General features: G+C 36.3%; 1 protein-coding gene across 1 annotated transcript in view; it reads right to left on the bottom strand.

Moving 5' to 3' along the window:
* The window catches only part of col27a1a (collagen, type XXVII, alpha 1a), a 65,063-nt gene that overhangs the window by 18,363 nt on the left and 26,700 nt on the right, over window positions 1-20,000 (bottom strand). The window contains exons 10-28 of the mRNA XM_079846706.1: window positions 19,474-19,518; window positions 18,062-18,115; window positions 16,570-16,614; window positions 15,781-15,834; window positions 14,203-14,247; window positions 11,888-11,941; window positions 11,753-11,797; window positions 10,845-10,898; window positions 10,571-10,624; window positions 9,062-9,115; window positions 8,861-8,914; window positions 8,725-8,778; window positions 8,578-8,622; window positions 5,768-5,821; window positions 5,644-5,688; window positions 5,518-5,571; window positions 4,854-4,907; window positions 4,150-4,203; window positions 3,895-3,948 (exon numbers count right to left, since the gene is read on the bottom strand). Of these exons, the coding sequence (XP_079702832.1) occupies window positions 3,895-3,948; window positions 4,150-4,203; window positions 4,854-4,907; window positions 5,518-5,571; window positions 5,644-5,688; window positions 5,768-5,821; window positions 8,578-8,622; window positions 8,725-8,778; window positions 8,861-8,914; window positions 9,062-9,115; window positions 10,571-10,624; window positions 10,845-10,898; window positions 11,753-11,797; window positions 11,888-11,941; window positions 14,203-14,247; window positions 15,781-15,834; window positions 16,570-16,614; window positions 18,062-18,115; window positions 19,474-19,518 (972 nt within the window). The remainder of the gene's footprint in view (window positions 1-3,894; window positions 3,949-4,149; window positions 4,204-4,853; window positions 4,908-5,517; window positions 5,572-5,643; window positions 5,689-5,767; window positions 5,822-8,577; window positions 8,623-8,724; window positions 8,779-8,860; window positions 8,915-9,061; window positions 9,116-10,570; window positions 10,625-10,844; window positions 10,899-11,752; window positions 11,798-11,887; window positions 11,942-14,202; window positions 14,248-15,780; window positions 15,835-16,569; window positions 16,615-18,061; window positions 18,116-19,473; window positions 19,519-20,000) is intronic.

Genomic DNA, 20,000 nt, shown 5'->3' with positions numbered 1-20,000 from the left:
GATTCAATATACTTTATTTCAAGTTGTAATAAGTATCTAAGACCAAAAGTATTACAATTTTGGTAACACTTTAATTTAAGGTGACGTAGTTACACGTTACAAGATGTACTTATTATAGTAATAACAGTAAAATATGCAGTAACTAACCATAAACCAAACCCTAACCGTAACTATATCCTAAGTACTGTACATGCAGTTAATTCATATTACTCTTTACTTGTTTGAGCAAGTAAATGCAACTACGTCACCTTAAAATAAAGTGTAACCAAAATATTTTTTGTTAATTGAAATAAAGCTGAAATAAAATGTATTTAAATATTAGATTAAAAACTTAAACTTACAAACTTAAATGAATATTAGAAATGTTCCCTTGATAACTAACTGGAATAAAATAAGTTGAAGTACTAAAATGACTGAAATACTGAAAAAATAATAATAAATAAAGCAAAAAAAAAAAAAAAAAAAGACAAAGCACATAAAATTACTAAAAGTAAAATTAAAAACTGAAAATCTAAAAATAAAAAGATAATTCAAAAATATATATATATAAATACTATAGTAACATAAATAATACAAAAATAACTGAAAAGTTTGTGCTCGGAAATAAAAACTACTATAGAAAATGCTCTGTTAATAATGTGTATTATATTATTTACTAAACTCTTCATTATTTAAACAGTAAATGATCATATTAAAATATTTTAGCATACTCTAATTAATATTCATGAGCTAAGCCATATTGTGAAATCCTAACCAGCATGTCTGACACTCCCCCGTACCTCAAAAAAGTATGAGTAGTGCAATAGAATATGATTGCAAACACACTTTAAATCCTGAAGTATATACTCAAACACTAGGGGGAGCTGTACTGTAGGATTTCAATATGCGGGATAATGATATGTTGCAGTATATTGGGTTGTGCATGTAGGTCAATGTTCAAGAGACTCTTGGGGTTTACACATGACACAAAACTGTTGCATCTGTCTGGATGCACACAGAACATAAATGTCTCACACACACATTTATGCTACACAATCCTAAACAACTGAATCCTCCTCCCTATCACACACAGCGGTTTGGCTCGCCTATAAAACTGCTACGAATGAGATCCGAACACAAGGACTTCATCAAGAGACCAGACACACATTAGCTCCCACTCGAAGAATGCTGTGTGTGTGGTGTGTGTGTGTGTGTGCACACTGATAATTACACTAACTTATGGTGTGTGCGTCCAGCCAAAAAACATCAGACTGTTGAAACAATACCATCATACAGTTTATGCCAGCTGGCACACACTCTCTTTGTCTGTTTCTCTCTCTCACACACACACACACACTGGAGAAGCTGAAGGAACTTGGTAGAATATGTTGGAATACCTCATATGGCTTACTACTTATATTAATATGCTGACTAACCCGATAAACATCCATAAAACAGAAAATAAAGTGTTGCATTATCTTGTCGACACCTACTAATGCTGGAAAACATGTCAGCAGGACATTCTGCAGGTCCCTTGCGTTATCTAAACGAGTAAATTCAGTCTTTCTATGTGCTTCAAATATATACAGTGATAATGAAACATTTGGGAGTGTCTTTCTATTGCACTGATACCACAATGAACTTGTCACAGAAAAGCCAAAGGAATGAGGACAAACAGAACTTGCACATACAACAAAATAGATCAGAATTATAGCCTAGCGTTTAGTAAGTTTGGATCTAGATTGCTTGCCAAGGAGACACTACGCAATTGCTAATGTGATCTGAGGGCTTTTAGTATGTGCAGTTGATAGGGTTCTAGATGGTTGCCCACTGGTCCAAGTTCAAAGAGTTCACCCTTAAGTCTATGATATTTTGCGCTCTAGATAGGGCTCAGGTCCCATCTTCAGTAAGACTATTGGACTTTTAAAGTATCTCAAGCAATTGCAATACTTGCCTTAGCAAACGCCACCAAAAAGTGCCAAAAAGACAAAAAACAAAACATAAAACAATATAAAGAACCATTTTTCGTAGAATTACCATTGATGAATTGGTTACAATTTCACATTTGCCTGTAGTAAAGTATTTTTGAAAGATATGTTTTATTCTGTTTCAAATAAACATTGATCAGTCAATGTCAGTTTATCACATACACTCTACGCTGTTTTGGCCACTTCTGCTTCTCAGTGATGGAGGACGAGAAGGCGGGAAACAAAAATGGGGTTAAACGCATTATTGAATCAATGAATCATCAAGACAACACGTTGTGATTTACAGACTCAGCGAGTGGCTCTAACTAAGACCAGACAGCGGCGCAGAGAAACTCTCCTGAGTTTGTTTCTATAGATCCCACAGCTCCGTCTCCTCTCCAGTAATTCATGAGGATTCTGCCGGTTAATGAAAAATATCTGATGACTAATAGTCTACCAATTTAACTAACTGACTAAGAATTTATCTATTAGATGACTAACTAGCCTATCACTTTAAATAGGTAACTAAGTAACCAACCAACTAACTAACTAACTAACTAACTAACTAACTAACTAACTAACTAACTAAGATATCCAACTAACTAACAAACAAAGAAACAAACTAACTATCAAACTAACTAACTAACTAACTGACTGACTGACTGACTGACTGACTAACTAACAACTTAACTAGCCTACTAGGTTATCCAACTAACTAACAAACAAACTGACTGACTGACTGACTAACTAACTAACTAACTAAACTAGCCTACTAGGTTATCCAACTAACTAACAAACTAACTAACTAACTGACTAACTGACTGACTGACTGACTGACTGACTAACTAACTAACAACTTAACTAGCCTACTAGGTTATCCAACTAACTAACAAACAAACTGACTGACTGACTGACTAACTAACTAACTAACTAAACTAGCCTACTAGGTTATCCAACTAACTAACAAACTAACTAACTAACTGACTGACTGACTGACTGACTGACTAACTAACAACTTAACTAGCCTACTAGGTTATCCAACTAACAAACAAACAAACAAACAAACAAACAAACAAACAAACAAACTAACTAACTAACTAACTAACTAACTAACTAACTAACTGACTGACTGACTGACTGACTGACTGACTGACTGACTGACTGACTAACTAACTAACTAACTAACTAAACTAGCCTACTAGGTTATCCAACTAACTAACAAACTAACTAACTAACTGACTGACTGACTGACTGACTGACTAACTAACTAACAACTTAACTAGCCTACTAGGTTATCCAACTAACAAACAAACAAACAAACAAACAAACAAACAAACAAACAAACTAACTAACTAACTAACTGACTGACTGACTGACTGACTGACTGACTGACTGACTGACTGACTGACTAACTCACTCACCTCACTCACTCACTAACTAACTAGCCTACCAGTTTATGCAACTAAATAACTAACTAACTAACTAACTAACTAAAACATAAATGTGTGGTGCCATCTCAAAGAGGCACAAAATCTCTTTCTCTGACCTTCTCCTGGTCTGTTCCCTGCTGGGGGAAAGATCTGCCTAACTCAACCAGAGCAGCTGAGTCCGTGACCATTTTCAACACTTGATCCATTAATACTAACACTTTATCTTCTATTCTATATCTATTATCTAAAAAAAAAAAAAGTCCAGATTAACCTGGGAAGGGTCATAGCACTTGTATATTGTTGTCCTATTGTTAGTTTCACTGCTTCTATTGTTCTCATTCGTAAGTCGCTTTGGATAAAAGCGTCTGCTAAATGAATAAGTGTAAATGTAGAAATGGTGTGCTGGTTCAAGCTCAAGGCTGGTAACCAGAAGGCCACTGGTTCAGTCCTTGTACTGTTTTACTTTAGATTAAAGTGAAATGACTGACTTGCACACTTATGATGCCCAGATGTCTTACCCGTCTTCCTTTAGGTCCTCTCAAGCCGACGGGTCCACGTGATCCCGGTGGACCCTATAAAAAACACATTGTTAAATGTTTTCTCTTTCTTCTGTTCTGGCACACTCTATGGGGTGAGTGTCAGAGACTGGCTCCTGTCTCCATCACTGCTACTATGGGTGTAAGTTTGTATTGTCTGTCCAAACTAAAAGCACAGAACATTTCACAGAAGTGTCTGACAGCTTCAGACTATCTGAGTATCTGATGTAGACTTACAGGACTGCCTGGTGCTCCTGTTGGGCCGCTCTCTCCAGGGGTTCCTGGGTGCCCCTGTAAGTGATGACGAACATGTAAAACAGACACACACACACCCTTCAAAATATTCCCTGTTTCACAGATAGGGCTTAAGCCTAGTCCTGACCTTAAATGCATGTTTGAACTGTTTTAACTGAAAGCAACTTATTTCAATCTTATAATATGTCAGTGCCATTGTTTTGACTCAAGATTCACACCAGTACTGTGTTTTTCTAGGGCACATTTATAAAAGCTACTTAAATGCCTTAATTGAACTAAGGTCTAATCTTGGCTTAATCTAAAGTTTGTGAAACCGGGCCATTATATTTTATTTTGCATTACTATGGTATATTTTTATGGTAATCTCATGGTATGTTTTGTATATTTGTAACCCACACCAGACACACATGAGCTGATGACTGGGAGGAAGAGGGCCATGGAACTATGATGGACAGCTGAACTTCCTGTTTTAAACAACATTCATAATTTGAGGGAGACAGAAAGAGGGAGGAAGGGCACGCTGAGAATTTAAGGGCAGTATTTGTCAAGTCATGTGAAGTCAACTATATTTATATAGCGCTTTTTACAAAACAGATTGTTTCAAAGCAGCTTTACAGATATAACAGGAAAATAATGCAACAAAGTTTGTTTCTATGAGTGTGTATTTGTGAGTATGAGTGGCGTACCGTAGATCCTTTATCTCCTGGAGGACCGGGCAAACCCATCTCTCCACGATCACCCTAAATAAATCACACAACAGAACATTTATACTAGCGTTCAAAAGTTTGGGGTCTGGAAGATTTTCTAGCATTTTTGAAAGAAGACTCTGCATTTATTTGATCAAAATACAGTAAAAACAGTAATATTGTGAAATATTATTACAATTTCAAATAACTGTTTTCTATTTAAATATATTTTAAAATGTAATTTATTCCTGTGATCAAAGCTGAATTTTCTTCAGTGTCACATGATCCTTCAGAAATCAGTCTAATATTATGATTTGCTGCTCAAGAAACATTTCTGATTATTATCAATGTTGAAAACAGTTGTGCTCATTAATATTTTTGTGGAAACCCTGGTTTACATTTTTTTTCATAACTCTTTGATGAATAGAAATTTCAAAAGAACAGCATTTATTTCAAATATCATTTTTTGTAACATTATAAATGTCTTTACTGTCCCTTGTGATTAATTAAATGCATCTTTGCTGAATAAAAGTATTATATATACTGTATATATAACCTGGACCCAATGAGTGTGCAGCTCTGATCAGTCTCTCCACCTACTTCACGAGGTGCATGATGGGATGCTTCTATACACTATTGAAGGAGTGTCTCAGGTGTGTCTTACCTTCTCTCCAGCTAGTCCAGCCTCTCCTGCAGGACCGATGAAGCCAACGAGACCCTACAAACACAACATCATCAGTGTGAGGGTCAGAAGTGTGTTCAGAGGCTATAACTCTGTCTATATACTCACCCTCTCACCCATGGGTCCAGCCTTCCCTGTGACACCCTGCTCGCCCTGAAAGACATCAGAGAGTGTGTTGAGTGACCCTGCGTGTTTTAGGAGATTTGTGTGTTTATATTGCTCATGTTCTCACTTTGAGCCCTTCAGGTCCAACTGCCCCAGGGAAACCCTTACTGCCCATCTGACCCTGGATAAACAAAAGAGAAGATTTGTTAAGAGACAAACAATGATGAAAGACTAGACTGTACATATAAACACAGTTTCACAAGTGAAAAAAATCAAGAGAATGAAGCTTATGTGTAATATGAACATCACATGTGCTCAATTCTGCTATTGTACTTTCTATACAGTGCTATAGAAATGATAATGTTTTTTTCATTTACATAGTGCATTTCATAAACAGTGGTAATTAAAACATGCTTTACAAACAACTGTAAAAATTGAAGAAGATTTTTTAAAAATTGAAGAAAATAATGGTAACATTTTACTTGAATCTTTTATATTTAATGGATTATAAAAATATTTTAATGCATTAATTATGCCTTGCAATGCACATTATAATGCATTGTATGATTACATTAATAACTGTAACCACAATTATAATACATTATAACAATCTATTGATTGTTACACAGAAAATATAACACTTTTAAATGCATGACAAACAACCAATTTCAGATGTTACAAGGAATCTGCAAATATAACGCATTTTAACTTCAGTTACAAATATTTAAGAAAATATATAATGTATTACAATGTACATTATGAATTACCTTATAATGCATTAGACTAAATTAAAGTGTTACCAAAATAATTATTTAATTTTGTTATTGTTCAAAATACTTTTGGACATTTCTGATCATAATTTTGCGATTTACAATTCAGTTTTGACTCGAAATCTTTAATTATTCATCAAAATAGTAAGAGATCACATCCAATTAATATTCATGAGCAAAGACATTAAATAAAGTCACAATCAGCATGTCCAAAATAAACGATCAATCAGCACTTGCATATTGTTAGTTTGATTGCTTCTATTGCTCCTCATTTGGATAAAAGCATCTGCTAAATGGTTAAATGTAAATGTAAATTAAAATACTGTCATAATGCCAAAAAATCTTAATGGTTATAAAACAAACAGATTTTTATGAAAAAAAAAAACAATACACATTTTTTCTTTGATTGTGTATGAAATATGACATTTCTTCATGAGATTCACCCATAAGTCACTGACATGTTTGATTATGTTGGAGAGTACGTGCGTATGCATATTAATGCACAAGAGCTGCGGTCAGAACACAAAGAGAACAGACTGAACGCCTCACCAACACATATCCAATTACTGACCGCACAGAGGAAGATGAGGAAAACAGATACCTGTCTGAGGACAGGATGATGGAGAACATCCAGAAATGTTCTGAGTTAGTGCCAAAGAAGCGCTGAGTTAGGTTAAACAAGAAAAAGAGGAATGAAAGAAGGGGAAAAAAACAGGAAAAACAGAGACAGAGCGGGAATGTTATGCAACACAGAGGATGTTCACAGCGGATCATAAACGTTCTGCCTTATGAGGCTAGATTTATTCTTTTCTTCTGTTTTTTAGAGAAAAACAATCCCTTAAGTTACTTGCTTGGATGAGTCATTGACATTTTAAATTAAACTTATTTTATATTACGATCCCCCATTGCTCCACCTTGTGGTCCATTGAGGGAATGTACATTGCTGATCTCACACAAAATTAAAAAGGGGAATGTCATGAACTCATGTCCAGGTCATATTTCAACCACAAATCAAAAGGAAATAATGAACAAAAACATCTATCTAGGGAGAAAAAAAAACAGGATTATTTTTGGCAGCATATAAAATGGAGTGAATGAGCAGGACTGTTTCACAACCGTTTCATTTCCATGTGCTTTTGTTTTGATTGTATTCCACTGATGGAGACTAGTGGCTGAATATGTCATTGCAAAGGTGATCACTGAATACTGTGCTGATGTACTACGCTTTGACTGTTGAACAAACTATCTATCTATCTATCTATCTATCTGATGACTAACTTGACTATCAACTAACTATTATAGAATCTATATATCAGAAGACTTGACTAGCCTACCAGTTTAACTTACTAACTAACTAACAAACCAGTAACTATAATAGAAATGTTTATTTGCAATAGTCTAAAATTAACAAATGCATCACCAATGCAACTTTAAAGCCTTTAAAACATCCTGCCTCTAAAAAGTTGAGAAAAAAAAACAAAAACAAAAAAATGTATGTATATATATATATATATATTAGTAGCATTGAAATTCTATTATAGTTTTTATTAATATTTTGCTCAGTTTTTATCCGTTTTAATTTTATTTAAAGTTTTAGTAATTTTGTTGTGTTTTTGTCAATTTTAATAGTTTTTTTTTTAACATGTCTATATAGTTATGTTTTTTTAGTTTTAGTTATTTAACTCCAAGTTAAACTAAATTTAAATGAGAAATGTTGCCTTGGCAACTAGCTGAAGTTTAAGTTTTATACATTTTATTTTTAGTTAACATTTATTTTGTAATAATTATGAATGTTTTTTTTAGGGTTTCAGTTTTACTAATACAACCCTCACACATCAAAAATTACACATTTCTTGGAAAATATGTATTTTCAAAAAACAAGTTCACCGTTTACCAACAGGCAACCAGCAAAAAGTAATTTTCATATATAGATTCCCTAATTCTTCCCCAGATCTCTTCTATTCTCTTTTTTTTTTTAAATGGCTGAAATTTCTCTCAGCTGTTTTGATCTAAATTCAGTATTGTTTTATTGTATGTTTCCTATTTTATTTTATTTTGCTTTTCCTTACTCTTTTCAGTACTTTGGTCAGCTTTGTTGTGTTAAAATGTGCAATATATATATCAAATTTACTTACTTTACTTACAAATATATTAAATCACAACTCACCTCGAGTCCTACTGGCCCCGGTGGTCCTACAGGACCCTCATCACCCTAGAAATTAAAATGAAGATAAACTCATTGTTGTCTAACAGGCCTATTTTAAAGACATTCAGACCATGCAAATAACACACACACACACACACACACACACACCTCTCGTCCAGCCGCTCCTCGAGGTCCTGGTAAACCTCTGGCTCCAGGCTTACCCTATGAAGAAAACATCAACAGCATGAAGATACACATATTCAAAACACCTGTTTTTACAAGGTTTTCTTCATATATAACACACCTTTGGTCCCTCGGGTCCATTGAGTCCAGGTTTTCCGATGTCACCAGGGAAACCCTGTGAAGAATTAACCGCAAATCTTAAACGCATCAATCAGCATCACATATTTTATATATTTGTTAACAGAATAAACTGTTGCGACACATTCAGACATGAAACAGCATCAGTGTAGTTTTAAAAAGGTTATGAGATGTTGATTCCTACCTCAAGTCCTGGTGGACCTGGTAATCCACTGGGCCCTCTCTCTCCTGTCTTGCCCTTCAAAACACACAAATTCACCCAGACGCTGATTCAGACACATACACAATGAAAAATAAACTGAACATTCAGACCATGAGCTTTTAGGTTAAACTGTTAATCTAGACCTCAGGCACACCATGTGCTTAGATTTGAGTGCTGATAAATGGACAAAACTCACACAGGTTCTCATGTACATGTAAAAAAAAAAAAAGTTCAGTTACACTATGTAGATTTTTAATACCTGATTATGGGCAAAAAAAAAACTATTCTGTTAAAGTGGCCAAATTATGCCCTTTTACAAAGTCTTGATTTAGTTTAGAATACTAGACCTAGAATAGGTTTTCATGCTTGAATGTTAAAAAAACATTAAAATATTTCTCATCACTTCCCAGTCTGTCAGGAACACTCAGCTTAGTTCCTGTCTCTATGAAGCCCCTCCTTCAGTAAAGCACAATGTGCTCTGATTGGTCGGCTGAATCAGTGTGTTGTGATTGGTCAACCGCTTCAGGCGTGTTTGAAAAATGTCACGTCCCTTACCATAACCACGAGTTTCAACACACTAATAACTAACTCAACCAGGCCCGCCCCTTTATTTTACGTATGAATTACCAAAACGAGGAATATTGTGACGAGTTCGTTCCCGGAAGAAACTCAAGACTACAATGGAGGCGTTTCAGGGAGTTCAGAAACAGTGACACTAATATAAAGAATAACTTTATGCTTTGTAACTTTGCAGACCTTTTTCATGCAACAGCGACATTAAAGAAACACACTAAAGTTGAACATGTAAAAAAGCATTATAGGTCCTCTTTAAAGAAAAGGTTAATTTATCTATTATTCATCCCTTTCTATTTATTTGCTTCCACAGAACACAAAAGACGTTTCGAAGATATGTTTTGAAAGAAATGCTATTTTACATGGCTTTCAAGGTTCAAAATGGATGTAAAAAGCGTCAGAAAAATTACTTATACTACTGATGCGACTCTGTATGGATTCAGAAGACTTTGAATATTGCGCACAAGTCACATGGATCACATGTTTAGAAATTTTGATGGCGCTTTTGAGACTTTTTTTTAAGCTCAGAGCTTTGGTTCTCATGGGGACTAATTACATATAAAAAAAGCAATATGAACAAGAATTTCTACTTTTAATAGAGCAATATGTTCTGACCATTTAGATGAATTTACAACAAGGTCATCGAGGTACGCGTTACAGTTAGGAACACCAGCTAATACTACATGTATATTCACAAGCCTTTGAAACGTTGCGGGGGCGTTCCGCATGCCGAATGCCATAACCGAATATTGAAGGAAGTGATCAGGAGTAACAAATGCCGAAATTTCTGAAGCCTGAGAGGTGAGTGGAACTTGCCAATAACCTTTAAACGGAAAAAAGTAAGTCATCCGGGATTGGAACGTGAGTTAACGTGAGTGTGCGTTTATCCAGACAGATTATTTTAGGAAAGAAACAAACCTGTTGTCCTGGTTTTCCACGAGGTCCAGGTGATCCCGGCAAACCCTGCACACCCTGAAACAAACAAAAATAAAATGCACACAGTTATAGATTCGTCAGATTGACACAAACACAAGTTCAAGAGCATGCATGTGAGAGAGTGCATGTGTAACTGTCCATGAAAGCTCTACAACCGGGGCAATGAGAAGACATCTGGACGTCCACTGCTCTGTGCTGACAGTGTGCAAATGTGTATTTGACAGAGGGAAATGAGGGGTCACTCTGGGAGCTATACCTTGTCTCCTTGGAACCCAATCTCCCCCTGCTCTCCAGGAAGCCCAACGTCACCCTGACAGAGAAAAGGTGAAAGAGAAGGAAGAAGTAAGTAACAAGTTATGAAGTAAGTCAAAGTCAGAAAAGAGACCAGAGAACGTGATGGAAGAAGATGGTTAGGGCAAGAGTTCATTCAAGCCTGACCATTTAAACTAACATAGTCATAAACTGTTAAAACAACACTCCAGATTTAATGCAAGTTTGTAGCATAATGTTATTTAGCACCGAACATAATTTCTTCCTCAGGTACATCCACAAGACTTAAACATTACATGAGCTGACAGGCGACTAGGGTGCTAGAATCTTTTAACCTTTGCACAATATACACCAGAAAGGGACTGATTTTATGAATAAAACTCTATTTATTCAAATTAAGTTGGTTATGCATCCACTTATTAGAGTATTAGCATTGCTAAATGGATAATTTAGACAATATCACAGGCAACTTTACTCATTTTTTAATTCAAGTGGAAGAAATACAAGCTTTAATTTTGCACTTTTAATACTTCCAGAAAGCTGACCCAATAGACTTACAATGTACGTGCATTAATAAAGCTGTTTTGCTTTATTTAAATTATTTATTTATTTTTTAAAAAGTAAATAATTGACCATGATAATCAACATTATGCCATAAAATCTGTCGATAAAGCTCAACGTGTACTGAACTCTCTCTCAAAAATCTGTTTGTGTTTGTACCTCAAAAATAATTCTACAGAACTTCATTTTGGAAAACCCATTTAAAATCTCTTTGACCACATGCCACTCAAGACTGGAGCTTTTAAAACATGCGTAACACAGGGTGGCCAATGGGGAGAGAGAATTTCAATCACATGCTGCAAAAACAGGCCAATAACAGAGTATTCAGATCACCTTATCACCTTTCAGTCCGGGCTCGCCCATGTTCCCCGGGACGCCCTGGAACAAACACAAACACACACACACACTAAAGTGGCTGGTGAGTGCTTGAGATACAGTATGAGTGGGCTACATGTGTGCATGACTTACTTTCAGTCCGTTTGGTCCTGGTAAACCGACTATCCCGGCAGGGCCCATATCACCCTGAGGAAGAGAAGAGAAAAGGTTTTAATGTTTTATTGAAGTAAAACATAATGCGCAGAGGGCCTGAAGGGGGCACATGATCTCACTTTGAGCAGACCAACAGAAAATATGCCATCAACTTGTTAGCATTTGTAAAAGCAAATGTGGATTTAATATGCACATCATGCTGGTCAGGTTACTAAAACAGCAATAGACACACTCTGAGCTTATAAAAGTGAGCAGACATCCTGATGAAAGCCTGACAAAGTTACAGGCGGGATGTGATTTGTATCGATGATTAGTTATAACTTTAATTTGATTGCTATGCTACCGTTCTAAGGTTTTGGGTTGGTAAGATTTGTTTAATGTTTTTGAAGAAAGTCTCACACAGGCTGTAATATAGTAAAACAGTAATAGAGGGAAATATTATTACAATTACAATTGTTTTCTGTTTGATCACAGCTGATTACTCCAGTCATCAGTGTCACATGATCCTTCAGAATGATGATTTTCTGCTCAAGAAACATTTATGATTATCAATGTTGAAAACAGTTGTGCTGCTTAATATTTTTGTGGAAACTGTGAAACTTTTTTTTTTTTTTAAAGATTCTTTGATGAATTGAAAGTTCAAAAGAACAGCATTTATTGGAAATAGAAATATTTTGCAACATTATAAATGTCTTCATTGTCACTTTTGATTAATTTAATGCATTCTTGCTGAATAAAAATATTAATTACCTAAGAAAAAAATCAATCTCAGTGACCCCAAACTGTATATATAATAAGCATTTTAAACTGACATCACTTTGATTTATACTTCTCTTTTTCCAGCATGCACATTTGTGTAATTGCTCAAATGACAGATTTTTTCTGCCTGTATTTGATTCATTTCCATTAATCTAAATAATTCACATTGCACTTGTATTGTGTACAAATTTGAAAATTAGAAAAAAAACAAAAACCTTGTTGGATTTCAATATCAATCGTCTATATTAATATTAAAGTCTAGCGTAGCGTGTCCAAATTTCAGCATCCAACCCATTTTTAAAAAAACAATGTTTCTTTGATCTCCTATATGTTATGCATAACCTTCATAAATTGAAGAAAAAAAAATCAATCCATAATATTTTATTTCACCTGCATATAAGCTCAGCATAATGGAGCTCCACATTCTATGACCTGTCCTAGTTTTTGTTATCAAGGTCATCTTGCTATTTTAAAGATCCCTGCTTTTTGTATTGGAGGTCTCCTGCAAGAGGTTTACATTCATCCAATGGACAAAAAACACTTACATTTTCTCACAATACATTGCAGCATCACCTCTTTTCTCACAGTGTCTGAAACAGTTCGAAAAAAGGTTCAGCCTCTTTAAAACCCTCCTTCATGAGAGCCTACTCTGCTCTGATTGGTCAAGTCTGTTGTGATTGGTCTACTCTACTCTGATTGGTCAAGTCTGTTGTGATTGGTCTACTCTGCTCTGATTGGTCAAGTCTGTTGTGATTGGTCTACTCTGCTCTGATTGGTCAAGTCTGTTGTGATTGGTCTACTCTGCTCTGATTGGTCAAGTCTGTTGTGATTGGTCTACTCTGCTCTGATTGGTCAAGTCTGTTGTGATTGGTCTACTCTGCTCTGATTGGTCAGATGGCCCAGTCTGTTGTGATTGGTCTACTCTGCTCTGATTGGTCAGATGGCCCAGTCTGTTGTGATTGGTCTACTCTGCTCTGATTGGTCAGATGGCCCAGTCTGTTGTGATTGGTTTACTCTGCTCTGATTGGTCAGATGGCCAAGTCTGTTGTGATTGGTCTACTGCTTACAGTGCGCATCAGAAACAAAATGCACATTACCATATCTGAATTTCAGCTCAGAATCTTCCTCAGCACTTGATACACAGTGATACGAACAGTAACAATGACGTCGGTTTTACCGTATCAATCTCATCCTTAGGAAAAGCAATCAAAGTGGATTTGCTTTCACAGCGCAGAAAACTGTCAACAACACGAACCAAACCCTTCCAGTCTCAGGTACAACTACAGCGTTTGAGGGTCAAAGCACATGTTGTTTGTGGGCAGCCAGTGAAGACCATAGACTGGCATTATGCAAATGTGTTACAAACCCACGTAAGTTTGTTGGTTCTTTTTTTTGGGAGACAATAACTACATTTATCAGGCACTTTGATTATTGAAACTTTGCAGGCATTTTACAACAGCTATATCACACACTAAAAGAAAGGTGATATCTGAAAAAGCATAATAGGGGGACTCTGAGTAAACTCTTTCACTTACAATCAATCCAAGGACACCAGGAGGACCAGGAGCTCCTATAACACCCTGAGATAAACACAGAAACACAGAGCGTTATGCTTTCCTTCTTAAACCGGCACAGAATGCTAGAGCTTCACGGGTTAGTACATGCATATGTGCCCTTTATAATATGTGCTGTGTATATGCACTCTCTTCGTACTCAGAGATATTAATATGGCTGTAGAAACGAGTGTGTGCTGTAGTGCGTGTGTGAGTGTTTTTATAGAAACAGAGATGGTTTGTTGTTGGCTCGGCAGCAAGCGTGCTGGAGCCATTTCCTCTCGTTCCCCTGGTGTGATGAAAGGATGAAAGGAGCACTTCACTTCTTTTTGCAGGAAAGGGAGAACAGGAAATGAGAGGGCTTTCAAGTTCCTGTTTTTACACTCCCCACATTTACAGGTGAAAAAGAGGCGGGCTTTGACTTCAACAGTTCCTGTTACGATGTCACCTTCATCCAATCAGAGACATTTTTGGAAATTATTATTTTTACTGATCAGTTATTTAATTTAATTTTAATTTTATTTTTAAATTTAATTAATTAAATTAAATGTTATTATTATTCAATAATAATTTCTACTAATTATTATTTTTACCCCCCCCCCCCCCCAATTTTTTTTTTTAATCAAATATATTATGATATTGACCATAGTAGGGACAGATCCCATATTTAATTTGATGTGAAATATGTGATTTTTTTTCTACAAAACATTTTCAGTGGACAAAAAGATATGATACAATTCCTTACCAACTAAAATAAATAAATCCAGTTGATAGAAGGCATGATCTAACACATTCCCTACTGAAATAAATAAATGAATAAACAAACAAACAAACAAGCCTAAAATGGTTTGCTGGTCTTAGCTGGTTTAAGCAAGTCTCCACCCATCTTAAAGCAACAAACCAGGCCAGCATGACCAGGCTGAGAGACTACTTACGACCAGCAAACCAGTTTAAGCTGGTTTAAGTTATTTTTATTCAGCATCTACCCTTCACAGCCTTGTTTGCCTTCAACAAGTTAAATTTGGCTTCTATACGAGAAAGAAATACAGAACAGTACAGAAAATACAGTGTGTGTGTGTGTGCTTGTACATAAGTAGTGAGTGGAAAATTGTGTTCAGCCAAGATACCGAAAGTAAAGGCTGAGGTTTACACCCATACAGCTATCTCACACACACAAACACACATTCTGAGGACATTCACCCTGAAAACACACACACACACACACACACACACACACACACACATATGTTTTATGGGGGCTTTCCATAGACATAATGATTTTTATACTGTAAAAACTGTATACTCTGTCCCCTAACCATCACAGAAAACTTTCATTCTGTAACAATCATTCTGTATGATTTATAAGCTGTTGACCAAAATGTCCCATAATTTAGGGTTTACCTGAACCACATAGACACACACACACACACTTGTTTTGGAGGCTGTTTGTGCTGCAGAAACTATGTAGACGTGCATTTCTCATCTCTGTTGTGAGTGTTTTATCTGCTTTATGTGAAAAAGATAAACGGATATATAAGAAAAACAAAAGGATCCACTCACTGGTTCCCCATCCAGTCCTGGTGGCCCTCTTTCTCCAAAATCCCCAGGAAAGCCCTGAGAGAAAGACAATAAGATCAATATTACAACACATCACTGTCAAAGTCACTTATGACGTCACAGATTATCTTGACACAATTTGATTTTTGTAAATAATCATAAATTGCTCCCATGACGCTAAATTCTGAGTGGTTTCTAGGGTGTTCTGGATGGTTCTGGCTCTTGTTCGTGTCGTTCTGGATGGATGGATGTTTTCTGAGTGTTATTAGCATGTTGCTATCCACCAAAGAGTGGATTAGGGGGATTGCTAAAATCACTAACCCTTAGTGTGAGCAACCGTGGTAGTTAGCACTGCTAATGATGACATCACTCAGATAACTCACTGAGCCCTGCTGATGCAACAGGAAATGTATGAGGTCAGATGTCAAAGGTCGTGCAGATTTAAACAAACTCTGCATGGCTGATTCTGCATCTTAGTAAGTGTGTATATGTATCTATTGTGTCCCAAAAGCCAAGGGACAATGATCATTTCATGATCCAATGAAAAGTACAAGTCTCTCTCTCTCTCACACACACACACACACACAATTAAATATAAATAACTATTATTTACTAAAACTCTACTATGCATGCAGCTTTAATGGCCTCATATTGAGAAACTACATAGACTGTATTTTAAAATGCGTTACACTGTAGGCCCATGCAATACAATAAAATGATTACATCTTTCTCACACACACTTACAACAAACTCACATCTGTATCTATAAAGTATGTTGAGACAAAACTTTACCGGCCTACCCATCTTGCCCCTCTTCCCTGGCGGACCAGGACTACCCTGAAAAAGACAGAGAGACAGAGAAAGAGAGAAACACTAAATAATATGGTCAGCTGTGATTAAAAGTCTCAGCCATTAGAAAGAAGCACTCAAAGACCCCACTACCATGGAACTGTGTGTGTACACACACACTCCATTATCATATGACTCATCCAAACACCCTCAGCAGAACACCAGAACCAGCTGGAAGTAGTTTCCACTTTCTCACACACACACACACACACACACACACACACACACACACACACACACACACACACACACACACACACAGGCACACACACACAAATCCATGATAGGATCTACTGTCATACATCTGCCAGTAGTGGGCAGCACTTGCTTTAAAAATCTACCACTAATCTATTTCCATATTAATAACTGTAACAGCATTTAGAATTAACCTTAGAACTATAACAGCTATAGATAACTAGATTTGTATTTCCTTCAGGAAATACCTTGTGCTTGCAAGAGAGGAAAAGAATTAGCTACAGTTAATAAATACCCATATACTAGTATGCAAAATAAAAGTATAGTCACTGTGCTACTAAACATACATTCATATAATGCAAGGAAAATCATACTGCAAATGACATAATTGCATAATCTTTACACAAGGTTTAAATTAACGTCTTAACTGTCCATGTCCCATTAGCGGAACGCTTGGCGCTCTTTATATTGCCTTTTTTTCCCCTATCAAATGTTTTAGTAATCATCATAAATTAGGTATTTAATAGCTCAAAAACTCAAAATTCATCCTGTGAAAACCGTGATCAGACACTCCATTACCATGTTAAACGGTACTTTAAATCCTTTTAGGGGGAGAAGCCCGCTAATCTTGATAAAACGCATATCATTAGAAAAGCTCTGAGACTCAAGGTCCAATACTCTTTTTTTTTTATACTAGTGATTTTGTGACAGAAATATATTAATTTGGTCAATGGAGTTTGGCTGTCACCCGGTGGCCATTATTGGTACAGCACCTAAACAAAATCTCATTGGAACATACATTTTTGTGATATCAACTTCAAATTTGGAACACAACTTGATTAGACATATAGCTTTGATTTTATAGCAATAAACTTCGATAACTTTTTTACACGTCCATTTTTTGAAGTGCTTTCACTTTTACCAATCTTAGGTCTATATTCCAAACCACGAATCACAACCATTTATATTTGGATGGTGCATTTTCATGTCTACGCTCAAGAAGGGGGGTGACAGTTAAGGAGTTAGTGTTTGTGGTTTAGAAGACTATAAATGGGAAATCATGTAATATGATTTATCATGTCAGTGATGTGACAGCATTAATGAGGTGTTTGTTTCTGTAGGTGTTTTAATGGATTCATGGGAAATACTTCAGTGGCATTACACAACAGCCGGGCATTCGGGCTAAAAAATGACTCAGTGAAGGAGGTTACAGACGGAGTCATAACATGAACAGACTCACTCTTTCACCATCAGCTCCAGGTAAACCAAAAAGTCCCGGGATTCCAATGAAACCCTATAAAGAAAGAGAGAAACAGAGAGAAGCTCAATACTGATGCATGGAGCAGAGAAAACATGAAAGAAAGATCACAAATCACCCAATTATTTCCTCAAAAGTAGTGTTCGGGTGTTTTTTATCCAAAGCAACTTACAAATGAGGGATACAACAAGAGATTCATCTTAATATTAGTTGCTAGGGTGGTTATTGCTTAATAGGCTATCCATATTAATTTCATAGACCTATTCTCTCATAATCACAAAATGTACCATTTATACTATCTGCGACAAATGTAATACTAAAATAGAAACTCTTCTGAGTAGTAAAACTAACCCTCAGATGAAATAAGACTTTAAGACATGTTAATATATATATATATATAAGACAGTTTAGTCTATATAATCATTGGCAATCCAACGGATGTCCACTGTATGATTTGATCACAAGGATGTACAGATGAATGGAGAGGTGCTAGGATGGATGAATGGACGTCTTCGTGTTGATGCAGGCCATGAAGTAAGTGTATATGCCCATGGACTGCATGGTGCTGGCCTCCACAATGTAGTCCAAGGGCACATACACTCACTTCAGGGAACAATCGATGGCAACATGCAAAAACAAACACAGGGTACAATGAAAACATATGCATTCAGATTCACTTACGCTCAGAACCCCAAGCAAGGTGCTTTTATACAAATGTGCATTGGACGACACGTGTGTGTGTGTGTGTGTGTGTGTGTGGTGCCTAAAGACAGCAGGGCCTCAGTCTGATTTTAAACAGGAAATTCCAGCCAATGTGGGCGGAGTCTAGCCTGATAAAGAGCCTTTAATACAGCTCAACTACAAACACAACAGCTAGAGCGCGTGTATGTGTGAGCACACTATATAAAGTGGCACAGTGAGAGTTAAGTATAAATTGTTTCTGAATACATCAAACAGATGACAGCAAAATAAATGAAGGTGGCTGTACATGTGAACATGTTAATGTGACCGTAGGAGGCTAAAAACACACATAAATGCACACTTATGGCTCGGGCAGCTGTCAGCAGCAAATTTGTCATGGTTGAGTCTCTGTTGACTCAAAAAACAGAAAAAGGGAAAACCAGAAAACGAGGGGGAGACGGAAGAAAAGACGAGCTGTAGTAGTGAAAATCCCTCTTATGGAGTCGAGGTCAAATCACTTGACTTTAAAACTCAAATAAGTCGACAAGAATGTCAGAAAAAGTCCGAACTTCATTTCCAGCTCTTTGTAAAAGATCAGACATTGCAAATAACCTAGCAACAGTAACCATAGGCCGCTCAGACAGCTCGAATGTCACAATGACGGCGTTGTAAGTTGCAATCACACATCAAACGGGAAGAGGACGTGTACACACCCGAGCACCTTTCGGCCCAACAGGCCCTATTGGACCAGGTAAACCCTGGAAGAGAAGAGAAGAGAAACAGAGACTTCAGTAACACATCATTTAACAGGCAAACTGGAACTGAAATTAATAGCTTGTTTCTTTTGATAAGTATCCAAACTTGTGTGCCCACAAGAACAAGAACTCTGATGAACTTATAATGGACTTATCACAGGCTTCGTAAAGAAAACAGATCCACAAAACTACTGTGACATTGTAATATTTAGGCTGACATGCAGAAAATAGCAATAGACATTAAGTAATGGATAATTAGCATAAAGCAGAGGGATCTCGGATCACTTGTAAGTATAACACTAAAATATAACACAGCTACCTACCAAATAATTAAATATGTGAAGTGAAATGGAGTGATATCACCGTGAAGTGATATTTGACAGCGATTTACTAATCAGATTCAAGTATTCCAAATAGCCATTTCATATAGCTCAACACAAGCAACTTAAATGAGCTCAATATGTGTTAAAAAAACAAAGGCTTAT

Source organism: Squalius cephalus (genome assembly GCF_949319135.1).
Source record: "Squalius cephalus genome assembly, chromosome: 17".
In the NCBI taxonomy this organism is placed as follows: Eukaryota; Metazoa; Chordata; class Actinopteri; order Cypriniformes; family Leuciscidae; genus Squalius; species Squalius cephalus.
This window is presented reverse-complemented; position numbering and strand designations above follow the sequence as displayed.